The 24872-nt window shown below is 41.9% G+C and overlaps 1 protein-coding gene across 1 annotated transcript in view; it reads left to right on the forward strand.

The window, feature by feature from the left end:
• LOC124775396 (transcription factor HIVEP3) overlaps nt 1-24872 on the forward strand; it is a 121244-nt gene that overhangs the window by 29030 nt on the left and 67342 nt on the right. Inside the window, exon 4 of the mRNA XM_047250233.1 lies at nt 7085-7647. Coding sequence (XP_047106189.1) covers nt 7085-7647 — 563 coding nt within the window. The remainder of the gene's footprint in view (nt 1-7084; nt 7648-24872) is intronic.

Genomic DNA, 24872 nt, shown 5'->3' on the forward strand with positions numbered 1-24872 from the left:
TCAGATAATCACACCTGAAGTGCACAACGATCTGTTTTTTTACTCCAGTACGGCCTAATTGGTCGTCCGTTTCCCACTAATAGAAATCATCTGAAACCTGCCCCTGGTTACAATTTTCGTCTCGTACTTTAATTTCCAACTTAATGGTGCTGAGAGAATACTTAATGCCAGTGGAGAATGTCTAACCCTTAAGCAAGGATGGCAGACTCAGAATCCAATTTGAAGTAAGCACTGTGAACCTTTTTTACAGCCTCAGTTACGCGAATTTATGAAAACAAGTCTGTCAGGTTACAAAATAAACGCTAGTTTAAGGGACTCGTGCGAACTACTGCCGCTAACAGCCAAGTTAAAGTTCCCAATTCGCGGCCGTATGCCTTGTCACTTGTCATTCCCCCCCCCCATGAACCATGGACCATGCCGTTGGTGGGGAGGCTTGCGTGCCTCAGCGATACAGATAGCCGTACCGTAGGTGCAACCACAACGGAGGGGTGTCTGTTGAGAGGCCAGACAAACGTGTGGTTCCTGAAGAGGGGCAGCAGCCTTTTCAGTAGTTGCAAGGGCAACAGTCTGGATGATTGACTGATCTGGCCTTGTAACAATAACCAAAACGGCCTTGCTGTGCTGGTACTGCGAACGGCTGAAAGCAAGGGGAAACTACAGCCGTAATTTTTCCCGAGGGCATGCAGCTTTACTGTATGATTACATGATGATGGCGTCCTCTTGGGTAAAATATTCCGGAGGTAAAATAGTCCCCCATTCGGATCTCCGGGCGGGGACTACTCAAGAGGATGTCGTTATCAGGAGAAAGAAAACTGGCGTTCTACGGATCGGAGCGTGGAATGTCAGATCCCTTAATCGGGCAGGTAGGTTAGAAAATTTAAAAAGGGAAATGGATAGGTTGAAGTTAGATATAGTGGGAATTAGTGAAGTTCGGTGGCAGGAGGAACAAGACTTCTGGTCAGGTGAATACAGGGTTATAAACACAAAATCAAATAGGGGTAATGCAGGAGTAGGTTTAATAATGAATAGGAAAATAGGAATGCGGGTAAGCTACTACAAACAGCATAGTGAACGCATTATTGTGGCCAAGATGGATACGAAGCCCACACCTACTACAGTAGTACAAGTTTATATGCCAACTAGCTCTGTAGATGACGAAGAAATTGAAGAAATGTATGATGAAATAAAAGAAATTATTCAGATTGTGAAGGGAGACGAAAATTTAATAGTCATGGGTGACTGGAATTCGAGTGTAGGAAAAGGGAGAGAAGGAAACATAGTAGGTGAATATGGATTGGGGGACAGAAATGAAAGAGGAAGCCGCCTGGTAGAATTTTGCACAGAGCACAACATAATCATAAGTAACACTTGGTTTAAGAATCATGAAAGAAGGTTGTATACCTGGAAGAACCCTGGAGATACTAAAAGGTATCAGATAGATTATATAATGGTAAGACAGAGATTTAGGAACCAGGTTTTAAATTGTAAGACATTTCCAGGGGCAGATGTGGACTCTGACCACAATCTATTGGTTATGACCTGTAGATTAAAACTGAAGAAACTGCAAAAAGGTGGGAATTTAAGGAGATGGGACCTGGATAAACTGAAAGAACCAGAGGTTGTACAGAGATTCACGGAGAGCATAAGGGAGCAATTGACAGGAATGGGGGAAATAAATACAGTAGAAGAAGAATGGGTAGCTTTGAGGGATGAAGTAGTGAAGGCAGCAGAGGATCAAGTAGGTAAAAAGACGAGGGCTAGTAGAAATCCTTGGGTAACAGAAGAAATATTGAATTTAATTGATGAAAGGAGAAAATATAAAAATGCAGTAAGTGAAACAGGCAAAAAGGAATACAAAAGTCTCAAAAATGAGATCGACAGGAAGTGCAAAATGGCTAAGCAGGGATGGCTAGAGGACAAATGTAAGGATGTAGAGGCCTATCTCACTAGGGGTAAGATAGATACCGCCTACAGGAAAATTAGAGACCTTTGGAGATAAGAGAACGACTTGTATGAATATCAAGAGCTCAGATGGAAACCCGGTTCTAAGCAAAGAAGGGAAAGCAGAAAGGTGGAAGGAGTATATAGAGGGTCTATACAAGGGCGATGTACTTGAGGACAATATTATGGAAATGGAAGAGGATGTAGATGAAGGTGAAATGGGAGATATAATACTGCGTGAAGAGTTTGACAGAGCACTGAAAGACCTGAGTCGAAACAAGGCCCCCGGAGTAGACAATATTCCATTGGAACTACTGACGGCCGTGGGAGAGCCAGTCCTGACAAAACTCTACCATCTGGTGAGCAAGATGTATGAAACAGGCGAAATACCCTAAGACTTCAAGAATAATATAATAATTCCAATCCCAAAGAAAGCAGGTGTTGACAGATGTGAAAATTACCGAACTATCAGTTTAATAAGTCACAGCTGCAAAGTACTAACACGAATTCTTTACAGACGAATGGACAAACTAGTAGAAGCCAACCTCGGGGAAGATCAGTTTGTATTCCGTAGAAACACTGGAACACGTGAGGCAATACTGACCTTACGACTTATCTTAGAAGAAAGATTAAGGAAAGGCAAACCTACGTTTCTAGCATTTGTAGACTTAGAGAAAGCTTTTGACAATGTTGACTGGAATACTCTCTTTCAAATTCTAAAGGTGGCAGGGGTAAAATACAGGGAGCGAAAGGCTATTTACAATTTGTACAGAAACCAGATGGCAGTTATAAGAGTTGAGGGACATGAAAGGGAAGCAGTGGTTGGGAAGGGAGTAAGACAGGGTTGTAGCCTCTCCCCGATGTTGTTCAATCTGTATATTGAGCAAGCAGTAAAGGAAACAAAAGAAAAATTCGGAGTAGGTATTAAAATCCATGGAGAAGAAATAAAAACCTTGAGGTTCGCCGATGACATTGTAATTCTGTCAGAGACAGCAAAGGACTTGGAAGAGCAGTTGAATGGAATGGACAGTGTCTTGAAAGGAGGATATAAGATGAACATCAACAAAAGCAAAACAAGGATAATGGAATGTAGTCTAATTAAGTCGGGTGATGCTGAGGGAATTAGATTAGGAAATGAGACACTTAAAGTAGTAAAGGAGTTTTGCTATTTGGGGAGCAAAATAACTGATGATGGTCGAAGTAGAGAGGATATAAAATGTAGACTGGCAATGGCAAGGAAAGCGTTTCTGAAGAAGAGAAATTTGTTAACATCGAGTATAGATTTAAGTGTCAGGAAGTCCTTTCTGAAAGTATTTGTATGGAGTGTAGCCATGTATGGAAGTGAAACATGGACGATAAATAGTTTGGACAAGAAGAGAATAGAAGCTTTCGAAATGTGGTGCTACAGAAGAATGCTGAAGATTAGATGGGTAGATCACATAACTAATGAGGAAGTATTGAATAGGATTGGGGAGAAGAGAAGTTTGTGGCACAATTTGACCAGAAGAAGGGATCGGTTGGTAGGACATGTTCTGAGGCATCAAGGGATCGCCAATTTAGTATTGGAGTGCAGCGTGGAGGGTAAAAATCGTAGAGGGAGACCAAGAGATGAATACGCTAAGCAGGTTCAGAAGGATGTAGGTTGCAGTAGGTACTGGGAGATGAAAAAGCTTGCACAGGATAGAGTAGCATGGAGAGCTGCATCAAACCAGTCTCAGGACTGAAGACCACAACAACAACAATGCCTTGTCACGCCCAAAAGATAGGATAATCCCTTCTCCAAATTAAAACTAAATCTGTGAATTAATTGTTCCGCTGAACTCCGGTCACTGCAGGTGCCCAAATAGTATGTTGCACCTAATCGTAATCGCAACTACCCACTTCGTAACGGAGACTGGACGAGCTGTTGGAAACGATATTTACAAAATTTGATCCAATATGACGGTAGTTACGCTAAACGTTGCTTGATTAAGTATTAGCACGTTACAACGACCATCTTACATTTCAAATGAATTACATAAAAATTTTAAGATTTAGTCATAAATCCAATGTCTTTCACTGATCCTAGCTTTAACAAGCAACAAACCGTAAGGTATATTTCAATAGACTCACAAAACTTCACAGGATGAGGTTTCACAAGAAATTAACGCCTTAGATTTACCTACACATTAATTCGTATAATATGTCACTTCTCCAAATAATTCACTAATTACTGTAAGAACGGTGTCCTCTAAGGCTCTAAGAACTTACGGCTCGTTTTGTGTGAAGAGCGAGCAGATGTTTTGTCGTAACTGGACGTGTGACCTTCTCAGTTGCGTCCTGAAGTTTGCGCCTTCCAACTTTGCACTTTCTGTATCAGAACAAGACGCAGCGATGAGCACATTATCTCCTTCACTGTACGACGTTTATTTCTTGCTTTTTCTGTACGAAACACCGATGACCTGCTCACTTTCTCGTAACCTTGCTGATTTGTTGTCAGAAATTCACAATTTTCGAACAAGGACTTGATTCAGCTTGTAGGTAGCAGGCCTACGCAGTGTTCTTCTGCATCGAATTTTTGTTTCATAGTTCTTGCCGCTCATACCCAACTCTCAATGGCTGGTAGCTATAAAATATTTGGAAATGTCAACATGAGTCATAACGAATCGACAATACAATTTGTTTTTTCTTTAGCTGAACAACCCTCAGTCATTTGTTCCACAATGATTTTGAACAAAAACTAATTATATTGTCTTTTCTACATTATGTAGGGTCCTCTGCTATTCTTGTGATGACGTAGTACTGTGTCTTTATCTGATCACTGGCTTTCAGTAAACACATAGTCTGTCAGCATCGAAATTTTCGTTACAGGAATTTTTTTAACAAACCACAGTGCCTTTATAACCAGAACGTCATTGGACTGTAATGCGAAGTGCTGAGATCAGCGTATACCGAGAGGAAACGTGACCCTACACAGCTTTAGATTTTGATGCGCCCCAGCAGTTTAAATTCATATCTCAGAGATTCTTCAGGCTGATTCCGTGATGATGTTACAGATTTTCAGGGGGTCGTGGAGAAGCGTTAAAGTGTCAGAGATGGTTACAAGCGAAATCTTTCTGATACCTCTGGCAATGACTCTCTTCTAGTGTGAGCTCTTTGCTTTCCATATTTTGGGAGAGGGTAGCATGGACCAAAACAAGAAAAAAAATGTCCAGTATACATGGGCTCTAAAGTGCACTTGTTCATCTTCTACTGAAACACACACATTCTACTGAAAAAAGTGCATGTAGCTCTTATTTTATTCTTGTCTTGGTCCATATTACCCCTTCTCCAAATTTGGAAAGAGAATAGCTTAACAGTTATAGTAGTACACTGTTGGAAGGATGAGAACGACTTGAGCGTATAACGTTCGACTATTTTGTTTTCATGCCAGGGTCCTTACCTCAAACTGACGCATTTACCGTTGCCCATCATCCCTTAAAGTTTATATCATCATGACGGAATCATCTTGTATAGGGATTACGCGAAAAAACTCTCCCCCACCCCCACCCCCTAGCAGCAGCAGCAGCAGCAGCAGCAGCAGCATATTGTAGGTCGCTGGAGCGTACCAGACCAAGCGATTGGAAAAGGGCTCTCATAATTCTTGTGTAAAATTAGTGTCGCCGAATAGATGCACATAATTATAGACATATATCGCTGACGTCAATCGATAGTAAAACTATGGAACATGTTTTTTATTGACGCATTATGACGTTGAGGAACAAAAATCACTTCTATAGAAGTCAAAATGGATACCATAAACACAAATCTCGTAAAACAAAGCTCGCTCTTTCCGTCCATGAATTCGACTGCCGTGGGCTTTCCGAAGGCATTCGATACATTTCCGTGCTGTTGTGTTGTGATGAAAGTACGTGCTTACCGAATATCGAGCAAGATTTTCAGTTGGAGTGAAGACTTTGTTAGAACAAAATTTCAACATGTTGTTCTTAACGGAACAAAAGCGATAGATGTAAACGTATTTCCGGAAGTAGCCCAAATGAAGTGTTCAAAAATGGTTCAAATGGCTCTGAGCACTATGGGACTTAACATCTATGGTCATCAGTCCCCTAGAACTTAGAACTACTTAAACCTAACTAACCTAAGGACATCACACAACACCCAGTCATCACGAGGCAGAGAAAATCCCTGACCCCGCCGGGCATCGAACCCGGGAACCTGGGCGTGGGAAGCGAGAACGCTACCGCATGACCAATGAAGTGTGATAAGGCCGTTACTGTATGGAATATATGTCGTCGGAAGTTCCATGCGGCTATTAGCATGTGGTAGGTAACAGTCAGCAGACTGTAGCGAAATGCAGAAAGATCTGCGGAGTATCTCTGGTTGGAGCAAGGGCTGGCAGTTCACATTGAGCGGAAACAAAAGTAACGTAGCGCACGTAAAAAGGCGAAGAGAAACAGTTCGCCGACAGCGTAATCTAACAGTAACAGATGTATTCTTTGGTCGCGATAAGTTATTCCAAACAGTAACAACCCTAAGACACGTGGGTGTAACCGACCGGATTGGCTAAATATGGGATGACCAAATAAAAAATATTGCATAGAAAAGCAAATGTAAAAAAAAAATATGGTTCAAATGGCTCTGAGCACTATGGGACTTAACATCTGATGTCATCAGTCCCCTAGACTTGGAGCGACTTAAACCTAACTAACCTAAGGACATCACACACATCCATACCCGAGGCAGGATTCGAACCTGCGACCGTAGCAGTCGCGCGGTTCCGGACTGAAGCCGCGGCCGGCTAGCAAATGTAAAGCTGAAATTCAATGGAAGAATCTTGTAGGTGGCTTACAAACCTCTCGTGTGACACATTTTGTAGTATTGATCATCAGTTAGTGGATGGGGGCGGGGGATTCAGGGAAGTGCGGCGTGTTTCGTCAGGTCGTTTAGTAAATGCGAAAGCGTTCCTGAGATGCTAGGCAAACACCAGTGACAGACCCTACAAGGGAGGCGTTGTGTGTGGCGGAGAGGTCGTTCTTCTCATGCAACATTCGCGAATGGGAAAGATCGGATGAGATAGTTGTACTAGAGCTACTATCCGACGCCCACCATAAGATGACTTGCAGATGTTAACGGTAGTTGGATGAGGAGTTGATGCATGTTACAGCGGAGGTTGTGGTCGCGGAACCCCGGGCACCTAACGGCAGCCACGAGGCCGTGTCCCCAGCGCAGAGGGACAAGTCGCCGCAGCAGCAGGAAGTGCGCTACCTGCACAAGAAGTTCAAGAAGGCGGCGGAGGCGGCCGAGGAGCTGGACGGCCACGTGCAGGGGCACGGCCAGGGGCAGGCGGCGGAAGAGGCGGCGGGCCGGTACGCGTGCCCCTACTGCCGGCTGGCGTGCGCCAAGCCCAGCGTGCTGCAGAAGCACGTGCGCGCGCACACGGGCGAGCGGCCGTTCCCCTGCCGGCCGTGCGGCTTCGCCTTCAAGACGCGCTCCAACCTGTACAAGCACTGCCGGTCGCGCGCGCACTCGCTGCGGCTGGAGGAGGGCGGCGCCGGCGCCCACCCCCAGCCCGCGCAGCCTCCCGAGTCGCCGCCCACGTCGCCCGCCGCGTCCGCCGCCTCCGCCTCTGCCGCCTCCGGCTCTGCCTCCGGAGAGGGAGACGGCGACAGCGCCGACGACTACGCCGACGCAGACAGCCGTGACTCCCGGCCGGCTCCGGGCTCTCAGGTAAGTCGTTGCCGGACGCTTTGTAACACTAAGCTTGCACAGACTCCGAAACTCGGTTTTCCGTTAAATCGTACACCGACACAGCCTCGGGTTGCTCACGCAGAGATTCCAATATTGACTCTGGGAAGGTTAAGGTGCCAGATGTTAAATCCCACAACCGCAATCTGCTCCGTGCAGTGATGTAATTAGTGTGACTGGCGCCGCACGGAGTGGCCGCGTGGTTTGAGGCGTCATGCACGGACTGCACGGCCCCTCTGCCGGACGTTCGAGTCCTCCCTCGGGCAAGGATGTCTGTGTTGTTCTTAGCGTAAGTTAGTTTAAGTAGTGTGTAAGTCTAGTGACCGATGACCTAAGCAGTTTGGTCCCTTAGGAGTTCACATACATTTGAACATTTGAAAATCCTGGCTGCCGACAATTCCTCAGTTGGTTTTTTTTTTTTTTTTTTTTTTTCCAGTCCCCATGAATAAAGCAGGCCAAAATACATTTGGGTAAGAACTGACTCAGCTGCGATGCCATCAGTTTGGAAATAAGAAAACGGACCGTGGAAGTATTTGTTTAAGGCAGTAGTCGTTAAACTCAATTATTCTTGAGGCCCACGGTTCTCAGGTGGGCACCGCGCCTACTCGTCAGCACTGGTATATGGGGGCTCGGCCAGAGAAGAAAGTTCAAATCAAATGGCTCTGAACACTATGGGACTTAACTTCTAAGGTCATCAGCCCCCCTAGAACTTAGAACTACTTAAACCTAACTAACCTAAGGACATCACACACATCGATGCCAGAGGCAGGATTCGAACCTGCGACCGTAGCGGTCGCACTGTTCCAGACTGTAGCGCCTAGAACCGCTCGGCCGGCAGAAGAAAGTGACAGAAGTGGAAGCTACAGATAAGGCATGTAGAAATACATATTTCATTATTTTCAATTTTTACGTCAACTGTAAATAAACCAGACTAATGCTCAATATATTGTCTTAACTAGCAGTTCCTTAAAAGACGTGAAAAGGGACGGCAAAGAAAATTTTTGGATTGCAAATAAAATTCCTTAAGGGGGTCGTAACGCATACACGAGAATTTCGTATATAAATTAGATACTTTCGTTATTTTACAGTTGATGATTTACACTTGTGGGAGTGATTCCGTAAAAACAGTGGGAGACGTAACTTTCTCGACATCTTTCACACGATATAAACGGTGAATCTTTACAATTACATGGTTGTTATAAAATTTCTGTAGAAAAACAAATGTGGTTTACATTCGTAAAAGGTTCTTTCTTATCGCAGTGTTTGGCAGCAAAGCACACACGCAAAGTTTAGCCAAATACTGGCGACCATAGTTGGCTGTGTTGATGCAGTCTCGTTCAAAGTCAAAATGCAAGTAACGAAATACGAATTCGTGTACTCTTTAATTAAAATTTATTTTTGAGATGTTATTTGCAGAATCATAGGGACACTATAAGTATCAGTAACATCATTGCTATCCTCCAATGAAGGTGTTGATTGTGTCTTGCGGCTGGTGTACTTTACATAAGATCTGAATCTCTTTGGGTTTTCTGCCAGATTTCGAGACATATTTTCGTTGCGGAAACTGTTAAAACCCTCTGGCATTAAAGTTTGCACTAATTTTTGAGCTCCTGTAAAACTTCACTTACACTCAAATCTGGTCTGTGTTTTCCGTTGCTTCTGCAACAGTGTTCTGACCGCTTTGTATATCATTGGGGATCAGCACCATCTCTTAGTAATTTATTTGGTACATATCTCTAAATTGCTGTCAGTACTATTTGTTTGATCCAAACCACATCTGGTCTGCGCTTACATCTTCAGATTGGAAGGAGTGGAAATGTATGTTAGGAAGGCTTCAAGCTAATTTTTATCTGCTTCTTGAAATAGGTACACCTAGCGTTTATTTTTGATTGGTTTGGATATTATGGTAGTCAGTCTCACTACAACCACCTTGTGGTCACTAATTCTTCTCCCCCCCCCCCCCCCCCCCCTCTCTCTCTCTCTCTCTCTCTCTCTCTCTCTCTCTCTCTCTCTCTCTAACATTAAGTGTAACTTGTATTGCTTGTATTTCTTTTTAAACTGGTGACGCTTGTGCACACCAATTTCAAGATATATTCTTTATGCAGTAAACTCATCTCCTTTCATGAAATACCTCATACCATTATTGGTAACTGTGCGTAGTAGATACGCCTTCACTCTGCAACCGAAGCGCGTTTGCCATAGTTGGTACAGCCACAGGTTGCGTGAGGAAAACAAGCCAGTAACGTCGTAGAAAACGCAGAGGTCTTATTTCACCATGTTACCAGTGCACAGTAAGTCTGCATGTAGCCGCTGTATACGACACATTAATCTGAAACATTATAAAATAATAATTCTTAACTGAATTACGTAACTGACAGTCACACAGAGAGCCACAGAAGCATGTGTCAGAAGTGATCTTATCCCTGCTGCTCATTTATTAACTTTCCAACGCCCAAGGCATAATACACAGTCTCCGTTTTAATTTTTCAGTTTTGTTATCCTGAAACGCTACAGCCATTTGTGTATAGAATGCTACAGTGTTTTCCAGGAATACTGATAACTATCGCATTGGATTGTGAGTAGCATCGCGTGGACAACGTTTCGCCGCTTATTTATAGTGTATCGCTAAACAAACTCCCATGCTGTGGACGATACAAACTCCAGCAACGAACAAGTGTTCTCTCTTTATGACTAAACGGCTAAAACGGGCACAGTTGCAGGATGCCTTCTAGGGCAACAAAAAATTTGGAACTCAATATTTCATACCATGATCTAATCATTAATAGGCGTAATCTGACAGTAAGCGTTCAACACAATCCAAGTAATGAGGCTACAGAGTGTATGATGTATATCTTTAAAGTAAAAAGAACTACATGTGCGCTGAAGAATGCATGGTGGATAACAAGAGCTAAAGAGTTCAGATATCTTGCACACAAAGATATGAGACAGTTCTTCCAAGTCACAAAAGAGATTTAAGCTCCAACCACCTTTGGTAGAAATCCAATTTGGTCCAGTGACAAGAGTACACTTCTAAAAGATCAGTGTTCCATCATGAATAAGTAAAAGAATCATATTGAAAAGCTTCTGTATTAGCAACCAGTTATTGATGAACAGGTGTTCTACATAATAGAACAAGCACCCAACAAAGGATAACTTGGGCAAACCTCCACCAACACTGGACGAAGTTAAGCGTGCTGTCGATCAAGCAGAGCAACACAAGAACACAGGTCCTAATGATAGACCAGTGGAATATTTCAAAAAAGGTAATAAACAACATACACGAACGGCCTGTTGAAATCCGGAACACGGAAGAAACTTCATGCTGATTTCAGAAATAGTCGAGTGATTCCCATATTTCAGAAAGGATGTTGCAGAGACTACAGTAGTCTTCGCGGAATATCGGTGCTGTCTAGTTTGGGTAAGCTAATCACTTGAATTCTCGCAAATCGTGCTATACGCTTAGTGGACGAATTACTAATAGAGCCAGAGCGGCTTCAGGCCGCATAGAGAAACCCTAGATATACCTTTCACAGCTCGTCTGCTTCAGGTAGTGCAGGAATCAAAATAGACCTTCTCACATTGCCTTTATTAACCCCACTAAAGGATTTGACTGGGTTACCTGTACAGCTTTGGTGAAAATTTTAATTGCAGAAATTTATTTTCATCTTGAAATTGCTGTACACAGGTATGACAACAGCTGTCATTGCGAACGACTCTGTTGGTGAGCCATATCCATATCAATACTGCTGTCACGCAATGATGTGTAATTGTTCCCACGTTATTTTCCGTATATGTTGCCGCTGTCGTGCAGTCAGTAAAAGAGTTGTTCGTATGGGGCAGCCGCAACTATGCAAGTCCATTTTGAAAAATGAAGAAACCGTAGAACAGTTGTTTAATCCACAATCTTTAATTGTATACACTTGAAGTTACATCATCTGGTGTAAACTGTAATAATAAAAATTTGCTGCTCTACATAAGTGGGAGTCGATCAAGTCTGAAATATAGGATAAGGAAGTATGCGCCTAAAATTTCTAAATTACAACAAATTAAAAGACAGAACAGGACGTATTTACAAATAAAATAACTTAATCATCTGAGGTCACCCTCACCCCAGTGTTGTCGTAGGACCGAAGGTTCCATGTCAAAAGGGTAAAAGGGACCTGAAAAAAATCTGAAAAAACGAACATCACGACCGGGCACCAAAGGTAACGAAAATAATGAAAAATGTAAAATGCAATAAAAATCTTAGGGAGGGGAGATTCATATATTGCGTGGAATTACTTACAAAAATTCCATAACAACCTTTCTCCGTCCTCCCCCGTTAGCTTAGTGGTCAGCGCGACACTGTCAATCCTAAGGGCCCGTGTTCGATTCCCGGCTGGATCGGAGATATTCTCCGCTCGGATGTTGTGTTGTCCTAGTCGTCATTATTCCATCCCCATCGACGCGCAGGTCGCCGAAGTGGCGTCAAATCGAAAGACTTACACCACGGAAGACTTGCACCAGGCGAGCGGTCTACCCGACAGGAGGCCCTCGTCACACATTATTATTATTATTATTCCGTGCAGCGCGACCGCGAACACAAATGGGGAAACGGTGTAAATAGTTACTAAAAGGCGTGACTACTGAAGCCTCACACGACCCAAGCGCAGGCGCGGTACGAGACAGACATGAGATTGGTGGGTCGTTTGAAGTTGAGAAGCGGGAAGTAACAGCAAAAAGGAGACGGAACCATCACAACATTAAGAGGGAAAAGTAGAAGTAGTATGGTATTCTGCCTTACGGCAGGTCTCTTCCAGTTTTTTCGTCTGTCCGTAGCTAGTTCTTTCATTTCTGAATATTTGTCTTCTTTGATATTGCCCAGCATTTGATACCTTCTTATTCCTCTTCCCCTTTTCCCCCTCCATCATTCCTTCTATTCCTTCCTTCAGTAAACAGTCCCTCCTCAAAAAATGTCCAATCCAGTTCCGTTTTCTCTTCCTGATGACTTTCAGCATGTTTCTTTCTTCTCCAACTCTTGTTAATACTTCTTCATTCCTTATTCGGTCTTCCCATTTCACTTTTTCCATTCTTCTCCATATCCACATCTCTAGTGCCTCCAATCTTTTTTCATCTTCCTTCCTAAATGTCCAGGCATCCGCACCACACAGTGCAGCGCTCCAGATGACACATTTGCAAGTATTTTCCTCAGAGCTTTGTTTAGTGGTCCGCAAGTAATTTCTGTTTCCTTTTGAATCCTTTTTTTGCCATTGCAATTCTTTTCTTAATTTCTGTTGAGCAATACATATCATCCACTATTACACTTCCCAAGTAATTGAAGTTATTCATTTGCTCTATTTCGTCTCCCCATATTTTCATACGGAATTTTCTCCCCTTTCCTCCAATTACCATGCTTTTTGTTTTCTTCTTGTTAATCTTCATTCCACATTCTTCTAAGAGGGAAAAGGACTTGTGCATATAAAACAAGCGAAATGCTGAGGCGACCTACTCGACTGCGAGTGTTTGCTATGGCCCGTCTTGCCGCAGCGTGACTCCAGGCGCGCAAATTTGAGAATGAGAGCACTTACCGACTTGCAGCAAACTGTATAGATAATTTCAAACCTTTTCGAAACTTTTTTCTCGCAGACGCCCCGTACTGCTCGAGCAGTAAAAAAGTATCAAGCATGACGCTTTAATTCATTACTTCTTTACTGCTGTCTCTGTTTGCAACGCAGTTTGCGAACAGTATCCACGTATACCACTGAATGCGCTAGCAAAATTATATAACTGAGCGACATTGAGATGCGTGAAAAACTAGCTTTTCTTGAAAAAGAGCGCAAATTACGCACACTCTACACATCGAGTGTTTGATAGTGAGAGCTGTTTTATGCAGAGGCGTTAGATTCTTTAGTGAATAGGTAGTGAGGGCATTACTAGTCGCTCAGTTGTTGCTAATAAACATCCAGCAGCTATCTAATATTCGAGAGAGATCTACGTGTTGCAGCAGGGCAGCGTTTTCGAATTTCTCGCTGAAAAATGCATTTTGTGTTTCGGCGTTCTGTGGGATAATTTCATCATGTATGTTCCTGATGCTGATGTTTTATTTAGAATTGATTCCTTTCAGAGATAAATGAGCGGTGCAAACTCTTCACCAATTGATGACCCCTATACTCTGACGAAGGTTTCTCCTGGAATGAGGTGACTTTTTTGTTTTACTCAAAATGTGAGTTTGTCACCAGAGTTTCCAAATGAATCTAAATGGATACTGGGTAAAGGCAGCGTGGAAATACGGTGGCTAGTGGTCTGAATACGCTGTTCATCCACGTCTTGCAACTTATCCCATAGCAAATATCAGTACTAAAATTACAGTTTAGGTACCCAGGGAATGAAACAGTTAATTTCTTTGAGTGTTTTACTGCTATGACTATAATGATCGTCTTCAATGCTAGCACTCAAATTATGTTGTTTCTTTCCGTTAGGAGTATGTTGTGTACAATGCAAGTGTTGTGCAGTGCAGTCGTCGACTGATTATTGTTACTGTAATAAGCGACTCATACCAGATAACATGCGCATAGGTTTCATAAAGGTTGAAATTGTGGTTACATATTACCACAGCGTGTCGTTAATTCAATGAAAAAGGATAATGAGGAGCTCTCGCTAATTCTACACGCATGGTTTTTTACCTGGTCAGAATAGGTCAGAGCTGAGGTAGGAGTATGACGTTCTTGTAATACTTAGAAAACAGCGTGAATACAACGTAAGGAGAACTTAGTTAACTTTCTATCGATCGCACTGTAGCTGGAATTGGAAAAGTCACTGCCAGCTTTAATGTGGCCTTTTCCCGCCGAGCGTCTCAAGCACTATGAACCCAGCAAGAGGTGCATAGATTAGCGTAATGAGCTCGCATTTAGAAGGAAGAAGGTTAAACAATCCATCTTGCCATCCAGATTTAGGGTTTCCGCAAAATCGCCCTTGTCGAATACCAATAAACAGCTTTAGAAATACATACCACAGCCAATATTCTATTCCGTCATTGTAGTCTATCGATCTTCAGTACTAATATTAAGCCCTCGCTTCCCTAAATAAAGTGAGAAAAAGGCAGACATTGACGCTCGAAATTATTGGCGTAGAAAGAGTTCTCGTCTGACAGTTGCCTTATTCTCTCTCGTAGACATACCATAACATCGTTCCATGGGCGGACACTGTTGGAAATAGCAATAATTTTTCCCCATTATTAATCCTTGTTCTCGAACTATTAGTTGTTTCTGTGTTTACTGTCGCAATACAAAAATCCACAGAGGAGACTTGACTCGTGCAGGAGTATTCCAGTTTTCAGATGCGGAAATAGCAGCGTAACGACTATTATAAAGTAGCGCTCATGATTTAATACGGTATTAAATAAATGCAGTAAACATTCATAAATCATCTTCTGATGTTTAGCTACGTGAAAAACAAACATCGGCTAATGTTATCTAACTATTCTGAAAATAACAATTTTTCTTGGTCTTTATATCGAGCTGAGTTTCTTTAGTAGCAATTAAAAACTGAAAAATATTTGTTAGTATCTCGTGGATGATATGCTTGTATAGTGAACGTAACGCGAGTTTGCAATTTATAATCGCATAAACACACATCGGGCTAACTTAACACTGGAATAAGGTTGCACGCTCTTTCGTCCGTGGAGGCCTGCTATTGGAGCTGCGATCGTACAGCTGCGTCACACGATACAGATAAGCACTATCTTGATTTTAATATCCCCTCGTAATTTGCTCAGATAACAGCGTCATACAGAAGTAGTGTCACCAATGTGTACCGACTGCTATGCGGTAGACCTGCAGGTCAGTACAAAAAAAGACGTGGTTTTGCAGCTGTCAAATGTATTGCATAGTCCACTTCAATAGCTAATTTTTGGGCGTGTTTGGTGCTGTTGTAATGTGTGTTTACAGCAGAGTGTAAATAGTTTTGGTGACAGATACACCTAAATTGCACTGCTAGCAGAAAAATCGCGCTTGCATTAGTTATTTTCAAGATAAATGGATCGTGTAAAAACAATAAGTTGTCTTAATGGCTACAAGCCGACCATTTGCATGAATGTTTTAATACGTAATGTATTTACTTTATACGTGATCTACAGTTAAGGCACTTAGTTGAAAAACATACATACATTGTTTGCAAACTTTTCGTGAGCCCTGTGTGAACACTTAGCCTTGACAATGTTTCCTGCTTGTCCACTGTCCATAGACAAGCTTAGCGACCAAACATTGAGTACAGTGGCATTCTAGCAGCCGTTGTTTTGGTTCCTCCACCTGCTCCCATTTCTTTTAGCTTCGAAGTAAGTTTATTACTACTTACTACACTTAACTTTTTTTAAGGGAACTCGATCCGTTGTCAAATATTTTTAATATTTTTATGGCTGCCTGACTGTCCACTACTTAGTGTTAGGTTAGCTGTGGTACGGTATCTTTTTGCTGAATGTACGAGGATAAGTCAGTTATCCGCAAAGTAGTTATAAAATTTTATTGTAATCAAATAGGAAACTTACAAGAACATCATTTTTCGACATAGTCTCCTTGCGTTTCAACGCACTTGGTCCATCGTTGTACAAGCTTCCTAATGCCCTCATAAAAGAAGGTTCTCGGTTGAGCTGCGAGCCAGGAATGTACCGCTTCTTTCACTGCTTCGTCCGAGGCAAATCGACAGCCCCTTAATGCCTGTTTGAGTGGACCAAACAAGTGATAGTCAGAAGGGGCAAAATCGGGACTGTATGGAGGATGATCCAGTGCTTCAAATTTGAGCTTCTGGAGCGTTCCAGCAGTATGGGCAGCAGTATGCGGACGGGCATTGTCGTGCAACAAAACACCTTTTGACAGCAATCCTTGGCTTTTGTTTCGAATTGCAGGCTTTAGCCTGGCAGTAAGCATCTCACTGTAACGTACACTGTTTATTGTCGTGCCCCTTTCCCCTTAGTGTTCCAGTACTGGACCTTGTGCGTCTCAAAAAACCGTAGCATTTTTCCTGCGGACGGTTGGGTCTTGAACTTTTTCTCGCAGAGCGAATTTGGATGTTTCCATTCCATATTCTGTCGTTTACTCTCCGGCTCTTAATGATGGATCCATGTTTCGTCACCATTAATTACCCTGTCTAAGAAGTTGTCCCCTTCGTTACCATAGCGATCCAAACGTTGTTTTTTTTTTTTTTTTTTTTTTTTTTTTTTTTTTTTTTTTTTTTTTTTGCAGATGTCCAAGAGCGTTTGTTTATGCAAGTGTGTGAGTTGTTTTGTGATCCATCTTGCACAAACTTTATGAAACCCAAGTCTGTTGTGGAAGATTTCGAAGGCAGAACCGTGACTAATTTGCAGACGATGTGCCACTTCGTCAATAGTTAATCGTCTATCTAAGAGAATCATTTCACGTGAACGCTCAATGGTTTCTTCATTTGTGGCGGTAAACGGTCGTCCGGTTCCTTCATCGTGCGCAACACTTGTGCGACCATTTCGGAATATTTTAGTCCATTCGTAGACATTTCGTTGTGGCTAAACACTGTTCCTATACTGTACCGAAAGTCTTCGATGAATTTCGGCCCCTGATACGACTTCCGACCACAAAAAAACGTATCACTGAACGTTGCTCTTCATTGGTGCAAATACACAGCGGAGCATCTATGATTAACAGCACGGCAGCGATAACGAAACTAACCTAGCGGCTTCAAAATTGAAAAAGATATAACAACAAATAAACAAAGCATGCCTCATAAACGTAAAACGACAGTACTAACGAAATAAACGAAAATATATAACTAAATTGCGGATAATAGTTGACTTACCCTCGTATATTGTTAGCCGTTATCTGTGGACGGTCTACTGTGCGCGTATTTTATAAATGAATATTTAAAACGTACATGTGTTGTCTAATGTGCTATCCAAATATTAACTTCTTGTATGGATGCCGTACTGTAGGTCTCGTTCAAATGGCTCTGAGCACTATGGGACTTAACATCTGAGGTTATCAGTTCCCTAGAACTCAGAACTACTTAAACCTAACTAACCTAAGAACATCACACACATCCATGCCCAAGGCAGGATTCGAACCTGCGACCGTAGCGATCGCGCGGGGTCGAACTGAAGCGCCTAGAACCGCTCGGCCACGCCGGCCGGCGTAGGTTTCGTACTTTTATGCTTAGTATTTGTGGTACAGCTGAGGTACTGATGGAATTGTAAATTTTTTAAACAAATATCTGAAGTGCACTTCCCAGCAATAATTTTAGCGCTTTTGTGTTTCGAAAGTTCTCAGCGCTGCGTTAATGTCACTTCAAAATACGATTCGGTGTTTGAGGTAAGGAAAATATGCACAGTAGCCTATGTACTCATGCTAATCTGCTCATTTGCGCTGCTTTCAACGGCTCGTAAGGCATAACAACCGTTACTCAAATCTGAGTTAAGATCTGCCGCATACCTGTCATGCATGATTCATATTACTTTGGATCCATAGACCGAAGAATTTAGTCTCGCTACTGATTGATGCGTAATAGGTTTTCCTGTTTCGTCTCACGGTACATCGGTAATAAACAAGAATGTGTTTTGTTTCCGAGTGGTTGCATGTTTTGTTGAAATTTTCTTGTTTCAAATCTTCAGCAATTTAGTACACGAGTTTTTGGAAGATGTTTGTTCTTGTTTCACTAAGGATCAACTTAATGTTACAGTGCAGTACTGTGAAGTACGTGGCAGAAGGTACCGGAGTACGCCTCACGGTACCAGCTGTTAGGGCTTTCTCCCATTCCATTCGCGTATGGAGCGCGGGAAGAATGACTGCTTAAATGAACGTAGCGGCAATACGTAGGGCGTTGTGATGTATTCCTAGATCCGTGGTTTAAAGTTGGTTGTAGAAACTTTCTAAGTAGGTTTTCACGGAATTGTTTAACATTCCCTGACAGTCCTGTTTCGTATGGGTCCCATACTCTTCAGCAGTATTCCTGAATGGGTCGCACGAGTGTTTTGTATGCAGCTTCCTTTGTAGAGTGTTTGCATTCCCTTAGTGTTCCAGCAATCACCTTATTTACCTACGACTGAGACTGTGGGATGGTTACATTACATATCCGTACAGATTGCTACACTCAACTAACTGTATAACAATTAACGCATTTTGCCAATCTTGGCACCACTTAAAAATCTTATCGAGGTCTGACTGAACATCATCGCAGCTTTTCTCACTGTCCATACTTCATAATAGAAGGGGCGATCGAAAAGTTTCCGTTCGAAGGCCAAACAGTCGAGAATCTGTATGCCAATCAGTCAAAGCGCCGTGAGGAATGAATCAATCACCCCATCGACCCACTAGGTTGAAGATACCCACCTGTTGGTAAAACATGTGTCCTGCTGCGTGTAGTAGTCCGTAGCTGCCTGCTGTATATCCTCGACCGACAGGAATCGTCGATCCCACATAGCCTTTTTGAACGGACAGAAGGCGTGATAATGGCGTCAGGACTATAGGGCGGGTACACTGAATATCTCGTATCCGCAGTTCGTGGTCTCGCGGTCGCGTTCTCGCTTCCCGAGCATGGGGTCCCGGGTTCGATTCCCGGCGGGGTCAGGGATTTTCACCTGCCTCGAGATGACTGGGTGTTTCATTCATGAATGTGGCGAGATTGGGCTGAGCAAAGGTTAGGAATTTGTATGGGCGCTGATAACCGCGCGCAGTTGAGCGCCCCACAAATCAATCATCATCATCATCATCATCGAATATCTCGCACTTGTCTTCCAGTTGAGACTAAAGTCGGAGGTCTATCGGTGTCTTGAGTCGAATACGACCAACACGTAGACGCGTCGAGTCACCATTCCACAGTGGTGGTTTTGGGCAGACATGCTGCGAAAAGAATAACACGACATTGGTCCTGTTGAACGCATTTAGTACTAAAGTCTCCATAGTTCACGTTTCCGCATTTGCCGCACGCACTTAGGAAGACGAGACTGCCACACTAATCTCTTTCCTATATGTCGGTGCTTATAAGCTCACCGGACGAAAAATCAGTCACCCATATGAAATTATTACAAGCGTAATATAATCCAGCCCCTGGACTTGACAACCCTGGATCCGGTTAGGAAGTGTGCCCACAACGTTGTACGTGAACATCGCATCCACGTTAAGCCACTCGCTGAGGATATGTCGTACAGTTCCACAAAACTGCGGGATTGCTAATGTCGGCATTTTACCCGCTGTTCCGACACGTTCCACAGATTTCCTACGGGGTTCAAGTCAGATAATTTTTCAGGCCAGTTGAGATTTGAAAGTGAGGGAGTGTGTTCGGAAAACCACTCGCATATTCTTCCAGCCCGATGAACTTTGCTGTTCTCGTCTTTTGTGCCTGTGTGAGCAATAGCTTCTCTTGAGGTGACAGACTCCGATGTTCATTTCGTGCAGTTCCCGTCGCAATGTTATCCCGCTAACAGGTTGGGATGGATCTTCATTGTCGGCCGTTGTGGCCGAGCGGTTCTAGGCGCCTCAGTCTGGAACTGCGCGACCGCTACGGTCGCAGGTTCGAATCGTGCCTCGGGCATGGATGTGCGTTATGTCCTTAGGTTAGTTAGGTTTAAGTATTTCTAAGTTCTAGGGGACTGATGACCTCAGGTGTTAAGTCCCATAGTGGTCAATCAGGATCTCTTTCAGACCGTAATTCTGACTTGGTTTTCTGTGGCCACGTGTGTTACACCATTGCTTGTAGACATGTCGAACACTCCGCATCTTCACACGTTGTATGGCCACGGGCGCGGCCAAACACGATTGCCCCTTTTTGCCATTGTCACGTCGCTGCATTTGCCATGTTTACGTACAATGCTCGTTTCAGACATAAATGTTATCCCTGATTGCTGCTGCCTTATGCTCACGTAGAGGAAGAGCTCGTACGGTTGAGCAGGTGACTAGATCGCTGCACCATCTATAAAGGCTTGACGATTCATCTGTGCGTGAGCCCTGAGCTGGCTCATTATTATTATTATTATTATTATTATTATTATTATTATTATTATTATTATAATTTCTTTCTTGTCTCAGACGTTATTTCTGGTTAAAAATGGAAGGTGACGCGGACCTTGATCAAGCGTGACTTCCTTTTAACTGTATGGTATGTGTTACATTGCATTTAGGAACTTTCGGGTAATTGAACAAGTGTCAATAATTACAGATTTCTGTAGTTGTATATATAAGTTTGGATGTAGCTGTATTGCATTGATGTACTGGTGGATATTGTGTGGTATGACTCCTGCAGTTGATAGTATAATTGGTATGATGTCAACTTTATCCTGATGCCACATGTCCTTGACTTCCTCAGCCAGTTGGATGTATTTTTCAATTTTTTCTCCTGTTTTCTTTTGTATATTTGTTGTATTCGGTATGGATATTTCGATTAGTTGTGTTAATTTCTTCTTTTTATTGGTGAGCATGATTTCAGGTTTATGTGTTGTTGTTTTATCTGTTATGATGGTTCTGTTCCAGTATAATTTGTATCCATCGTTTTCTAGTACATTTTGTGGTGCATACTTGTATGTGGGAACATGTTGTTTTATAAGTTTATGTTGTAAGGCAAGCTGTTGATGTATTATTTTTGCTACATTGTCATGTCTTCTGGGGTATTCTGTGTTTGCTAGTATTGTACATCCGCTTGTGATGTGATCTACTGTTTCTATTTGTTGTTTGCAAAGTCTGCATTTATCAGTTGTGGTATTGGGATCTTTAATAATATGCTTTCTGTAATATCTGGTGTTTATTGTTTGATCCCGTATTGCAGTCATGAATCCTTCCGTCTCATTGTATATATTGCCTTTTCTTAGCCATGTGTTGGATGCGTCTTGATCGATGTGTGGCTGTGTTAGATGATACGGGTGCTTGCCATGTAGTGTTTTCTTTTTCCAATTTACTTTCTTCGTATCTGTTGATGTTATGTGATTTAAAGGGTTGTAGAAGTGGTTATGAAATTGCAGTGGTGTAGCCGATGTATTTATATGAGTGATTGCTTTGTGTATTTTGCTAGTTTCTGCTCGTTCTATAAAGAATTTTCTTAAATTGTCTACCTGTCCATAATGTGGGTTTTTTATGTCGATAAATCCCCTTCCTCCTTCCTTTCTGCTTAATGTGAATCTTTCAGTTGCTGAATGTATGTGATGTATTCTATATTTGTGGCATTGTGATCGTGTAAGTGTATTGAGTGCTTCTAGGTCTGTGTTACTCCATTTCACTACACCAAATGAGTAGGTCAATATTGGTATAGCATAAGTATTTATAGCTTTTGTCTTGTTTCTTGCTGTCAATTCTGTTTTCAGTATTTTTGTTAGTCTTTGTCTATATTTTTCTTTTAGTTCTCCTTTAATTTTTGTATTATCTATTCCTATTTTTTGTCTTTATCCTAGATATTTATAGGCATCTGTTTTTTCCATTGATTCTATGCAATCTTCTTGTTTAGTGTGTTTTCCCTTGACAGTGCTATTTTTCTTACATTTGTCTGTTCCAAAAGCCATATTTATATCATTGCTGAATACTTCTGTTATCTTTAGTAATTGGTTGAGTTGTTGATTTGTTGCTGCCAGTAGTTTTAGATCATTCATGTATAGCAGATGTGTGATTTTGTGTGGGTATGTTCCAGTAATATTGTATCTATAATTTGTATTATTTAGCATGTTGGATAGTGGGTTCAGAGCAAGGCAGAACCAGAAAGGACTCAATGTGTCTGCTTGGTATATTCCACACTTAATCTGTATTGGCTGTGATGTGAAATTATTTGAATTTGTTTGGATATTAAGTGTGGTTTTCCAATTTTTCATTACTATGTTTAGGAACTGTATCAGTTTAGGATCTACTTCGTATATTTCCAATATTTGTAGTAACCATGAGTGGGGTACAATATCAAAAGCTTTTTGGTAATCAATATATGCGTAGTGTAGCGACCTTTGTTTAGTTTTAGCTTGATATGTCACCTCTGCATCTATTATCAGTTGCTCTTTACATCCTCGTGCTCCTTTGCAACAGCCTTTTTGTTCTTAATTTTTAATTTTGTTCTGTGTTGTATGTGTCATTAATTTCTGTGTAATGACTGAAGTTAATATTTTGTATATTGTTGGTAGGCATGTTACGGGGCGATATTTAGCTGGATTTGCTGTGTCTGCTTGATCTTTAGGTTTCAGATAAGTTATTCCATGTGTAAGTGTATCAGGGAATGTGTATGGGTCTGCAATGTAACTGTTAAATAATTTAGTTAGATGTGAATGTGTTGAGGTGAATTTCTTTAGCCAGAAATTTGCTATTTTATCTTTTCCAGGGGCTTTCCAATTGCGAGTAGAATTAATTGCTTGTGTGACTTCATGTTGCAAAGTTATCACTTCAGGCATTTGTGGTATCATCTTGTATGTGTCTGTTTCTGCTTGTATCCACCGTGCATGCCTGTTATGTTGTACCGGGTTTGACCATATGTTGCTCCAGAAGTGTTCCATGTCTGTTATGTTTGGTGGATTGTCTATTTTAATGTGTGTTATCTATTGTCTGGTAAAATTTCTTTTGGTTTGTGTTGAATGTTTGGTTTTGTTTCCTTCTATTTTCACTTTTTTTGTATCTTCTAAGTCGTTTGGCCAATGCTTGTAATTTCTGCTTCTTTTCATCTAATTGCTCTATCGCTTCTTGTTGTGAGTTTTTACCTACCCTTTTTCGTTTTTTTTCTGACATTTCATTTCTTATAAATTGTGTTAACTGTCCGATGTCTCTTCTCAGTTTTTCTATTCTGATCTGTAGCCTGTGTTGCCATGCTGGTTTTGTGGGTTTCTTCTGTGTGTTGGTTGGTTCTGATCTCTGCCTAGTGTGTATATTTAGTGTAGTGAGTGCTCCTATATAAACCAGTAGTTGTAACTCTTCCATAGTTGTGTTTTCATTTATTTTGTTGTGTATGATTGTGTTGATAGTTTTTATTGTTGTTTCGACTTGTGGGTTATTTGGCGGTCTATGCAAGAATGGTCTAATGTCTGTATTTTTGTCTTTGTATTCTATATATGTCAGCTGAAATTTTTCTTCTATATCTAACATGTGTGTCACTTCGTGTTCTATTTGTGCTTGTTCTGGTGGCTGTCTTAAGATTTCGTTTTCCTCTGATTGTTTAATTGATGCATGGTGTTCTTTGTTTGTTTGTGCTGGGATGTTTGAGTCCATTACTGTATTTTCTTCTTCTTCTGATTGCACATTATTTTGTTCCAGTATTTGTTGTACTTGTTGTTTGACGTTTTCTAATTCTGACTGGGGTATCCTGTTAGTTTTGATTATTACACGGATCTGATCAGCTAGTCGTTGTTCTGTTAAAAATTTTAATTCTGGGTATCTGGTAATAAATGTTGTGTATACTTGTGATCTGTATCCAGTTGTGTTGGTTCCTAGGTTTGTTGCTTGGTAATAACAGAACATGAGGTGTCGATTAACTTCATCTGACCATCTCATCCTCTGTCCTTGTTTTCCTTCTAGGGTGTTTGCAGGACGCATATCCTGCAAAACACCTCTATTCGGATTTGAATCATTTTCCAGTTGGCTAGCAGTGTCGTTACCATTGTGGGCGGGCATAGGGTTCAAGCGTCGTCCCCGACCATGACGGCGCTTGTCCGAGGCTTCTTTAGTTCTGTCCTGAACCAACTAATCACACTAAAAGGGGGGTTAGCCCTGTTAGTGGTTTGTTCTTTTCGTCGCCTTATACGACTGGCAGAACATACCGGAGGGCTATTCTTTTCCCGGGCCTTCACGATTATTATTATTATTATTATTATTATTATTATTATTATTTTGCCTGGCGACTTTACAAAAAATGGTCCAAATGGCTCTGAGCACTATGGGACTGAGGTTATCAGTCCCCTAGAACTTAGAACTACTTAAACCTAACTAACCTAAGGACATCACACACATCCATGCCCGAGGCAGGATTCTAACCTGCGACCGTAGTGGTCTCGCGGTTCCAGACTGGAGCGCCTAGAACCGCACGGCCACTTCGGCCGTCACACTCCGGAGTTACTCTAGATCTGTCAATGACTCTCTATCCAAGGTAACATATTGTGTTCTACCAACCAAGAAATCCTCAATGTAGTCACAAATCTCTTTTGGTTCCCCATATAAGCGTACTTTCGATGATTAGCGTATGTGTGTTACTGAGTCAAATGCCGTTTGAAAGCCAAGAAAAATTGCGTCTGTCTGTCTTTGATCCTTGGCTTTCAGTATGTC

This window comes from Schistocerca piceifrons, chromosome 1 (assembly GCF_021461385.2).
Source record: "Schistocerca piceifrons isolate TAMUIC-IGC-003096 chromosome 1, iqSchPice1.1, whole genome shotgun sequence".
In the NCBI taxonomy this organism is placed as follows: Eukaryota; Metazoa; Arthropoda; class Insecta; order Orthoptera; family Acrididae; genus Schistocerca; species Schistocerca piceifrons.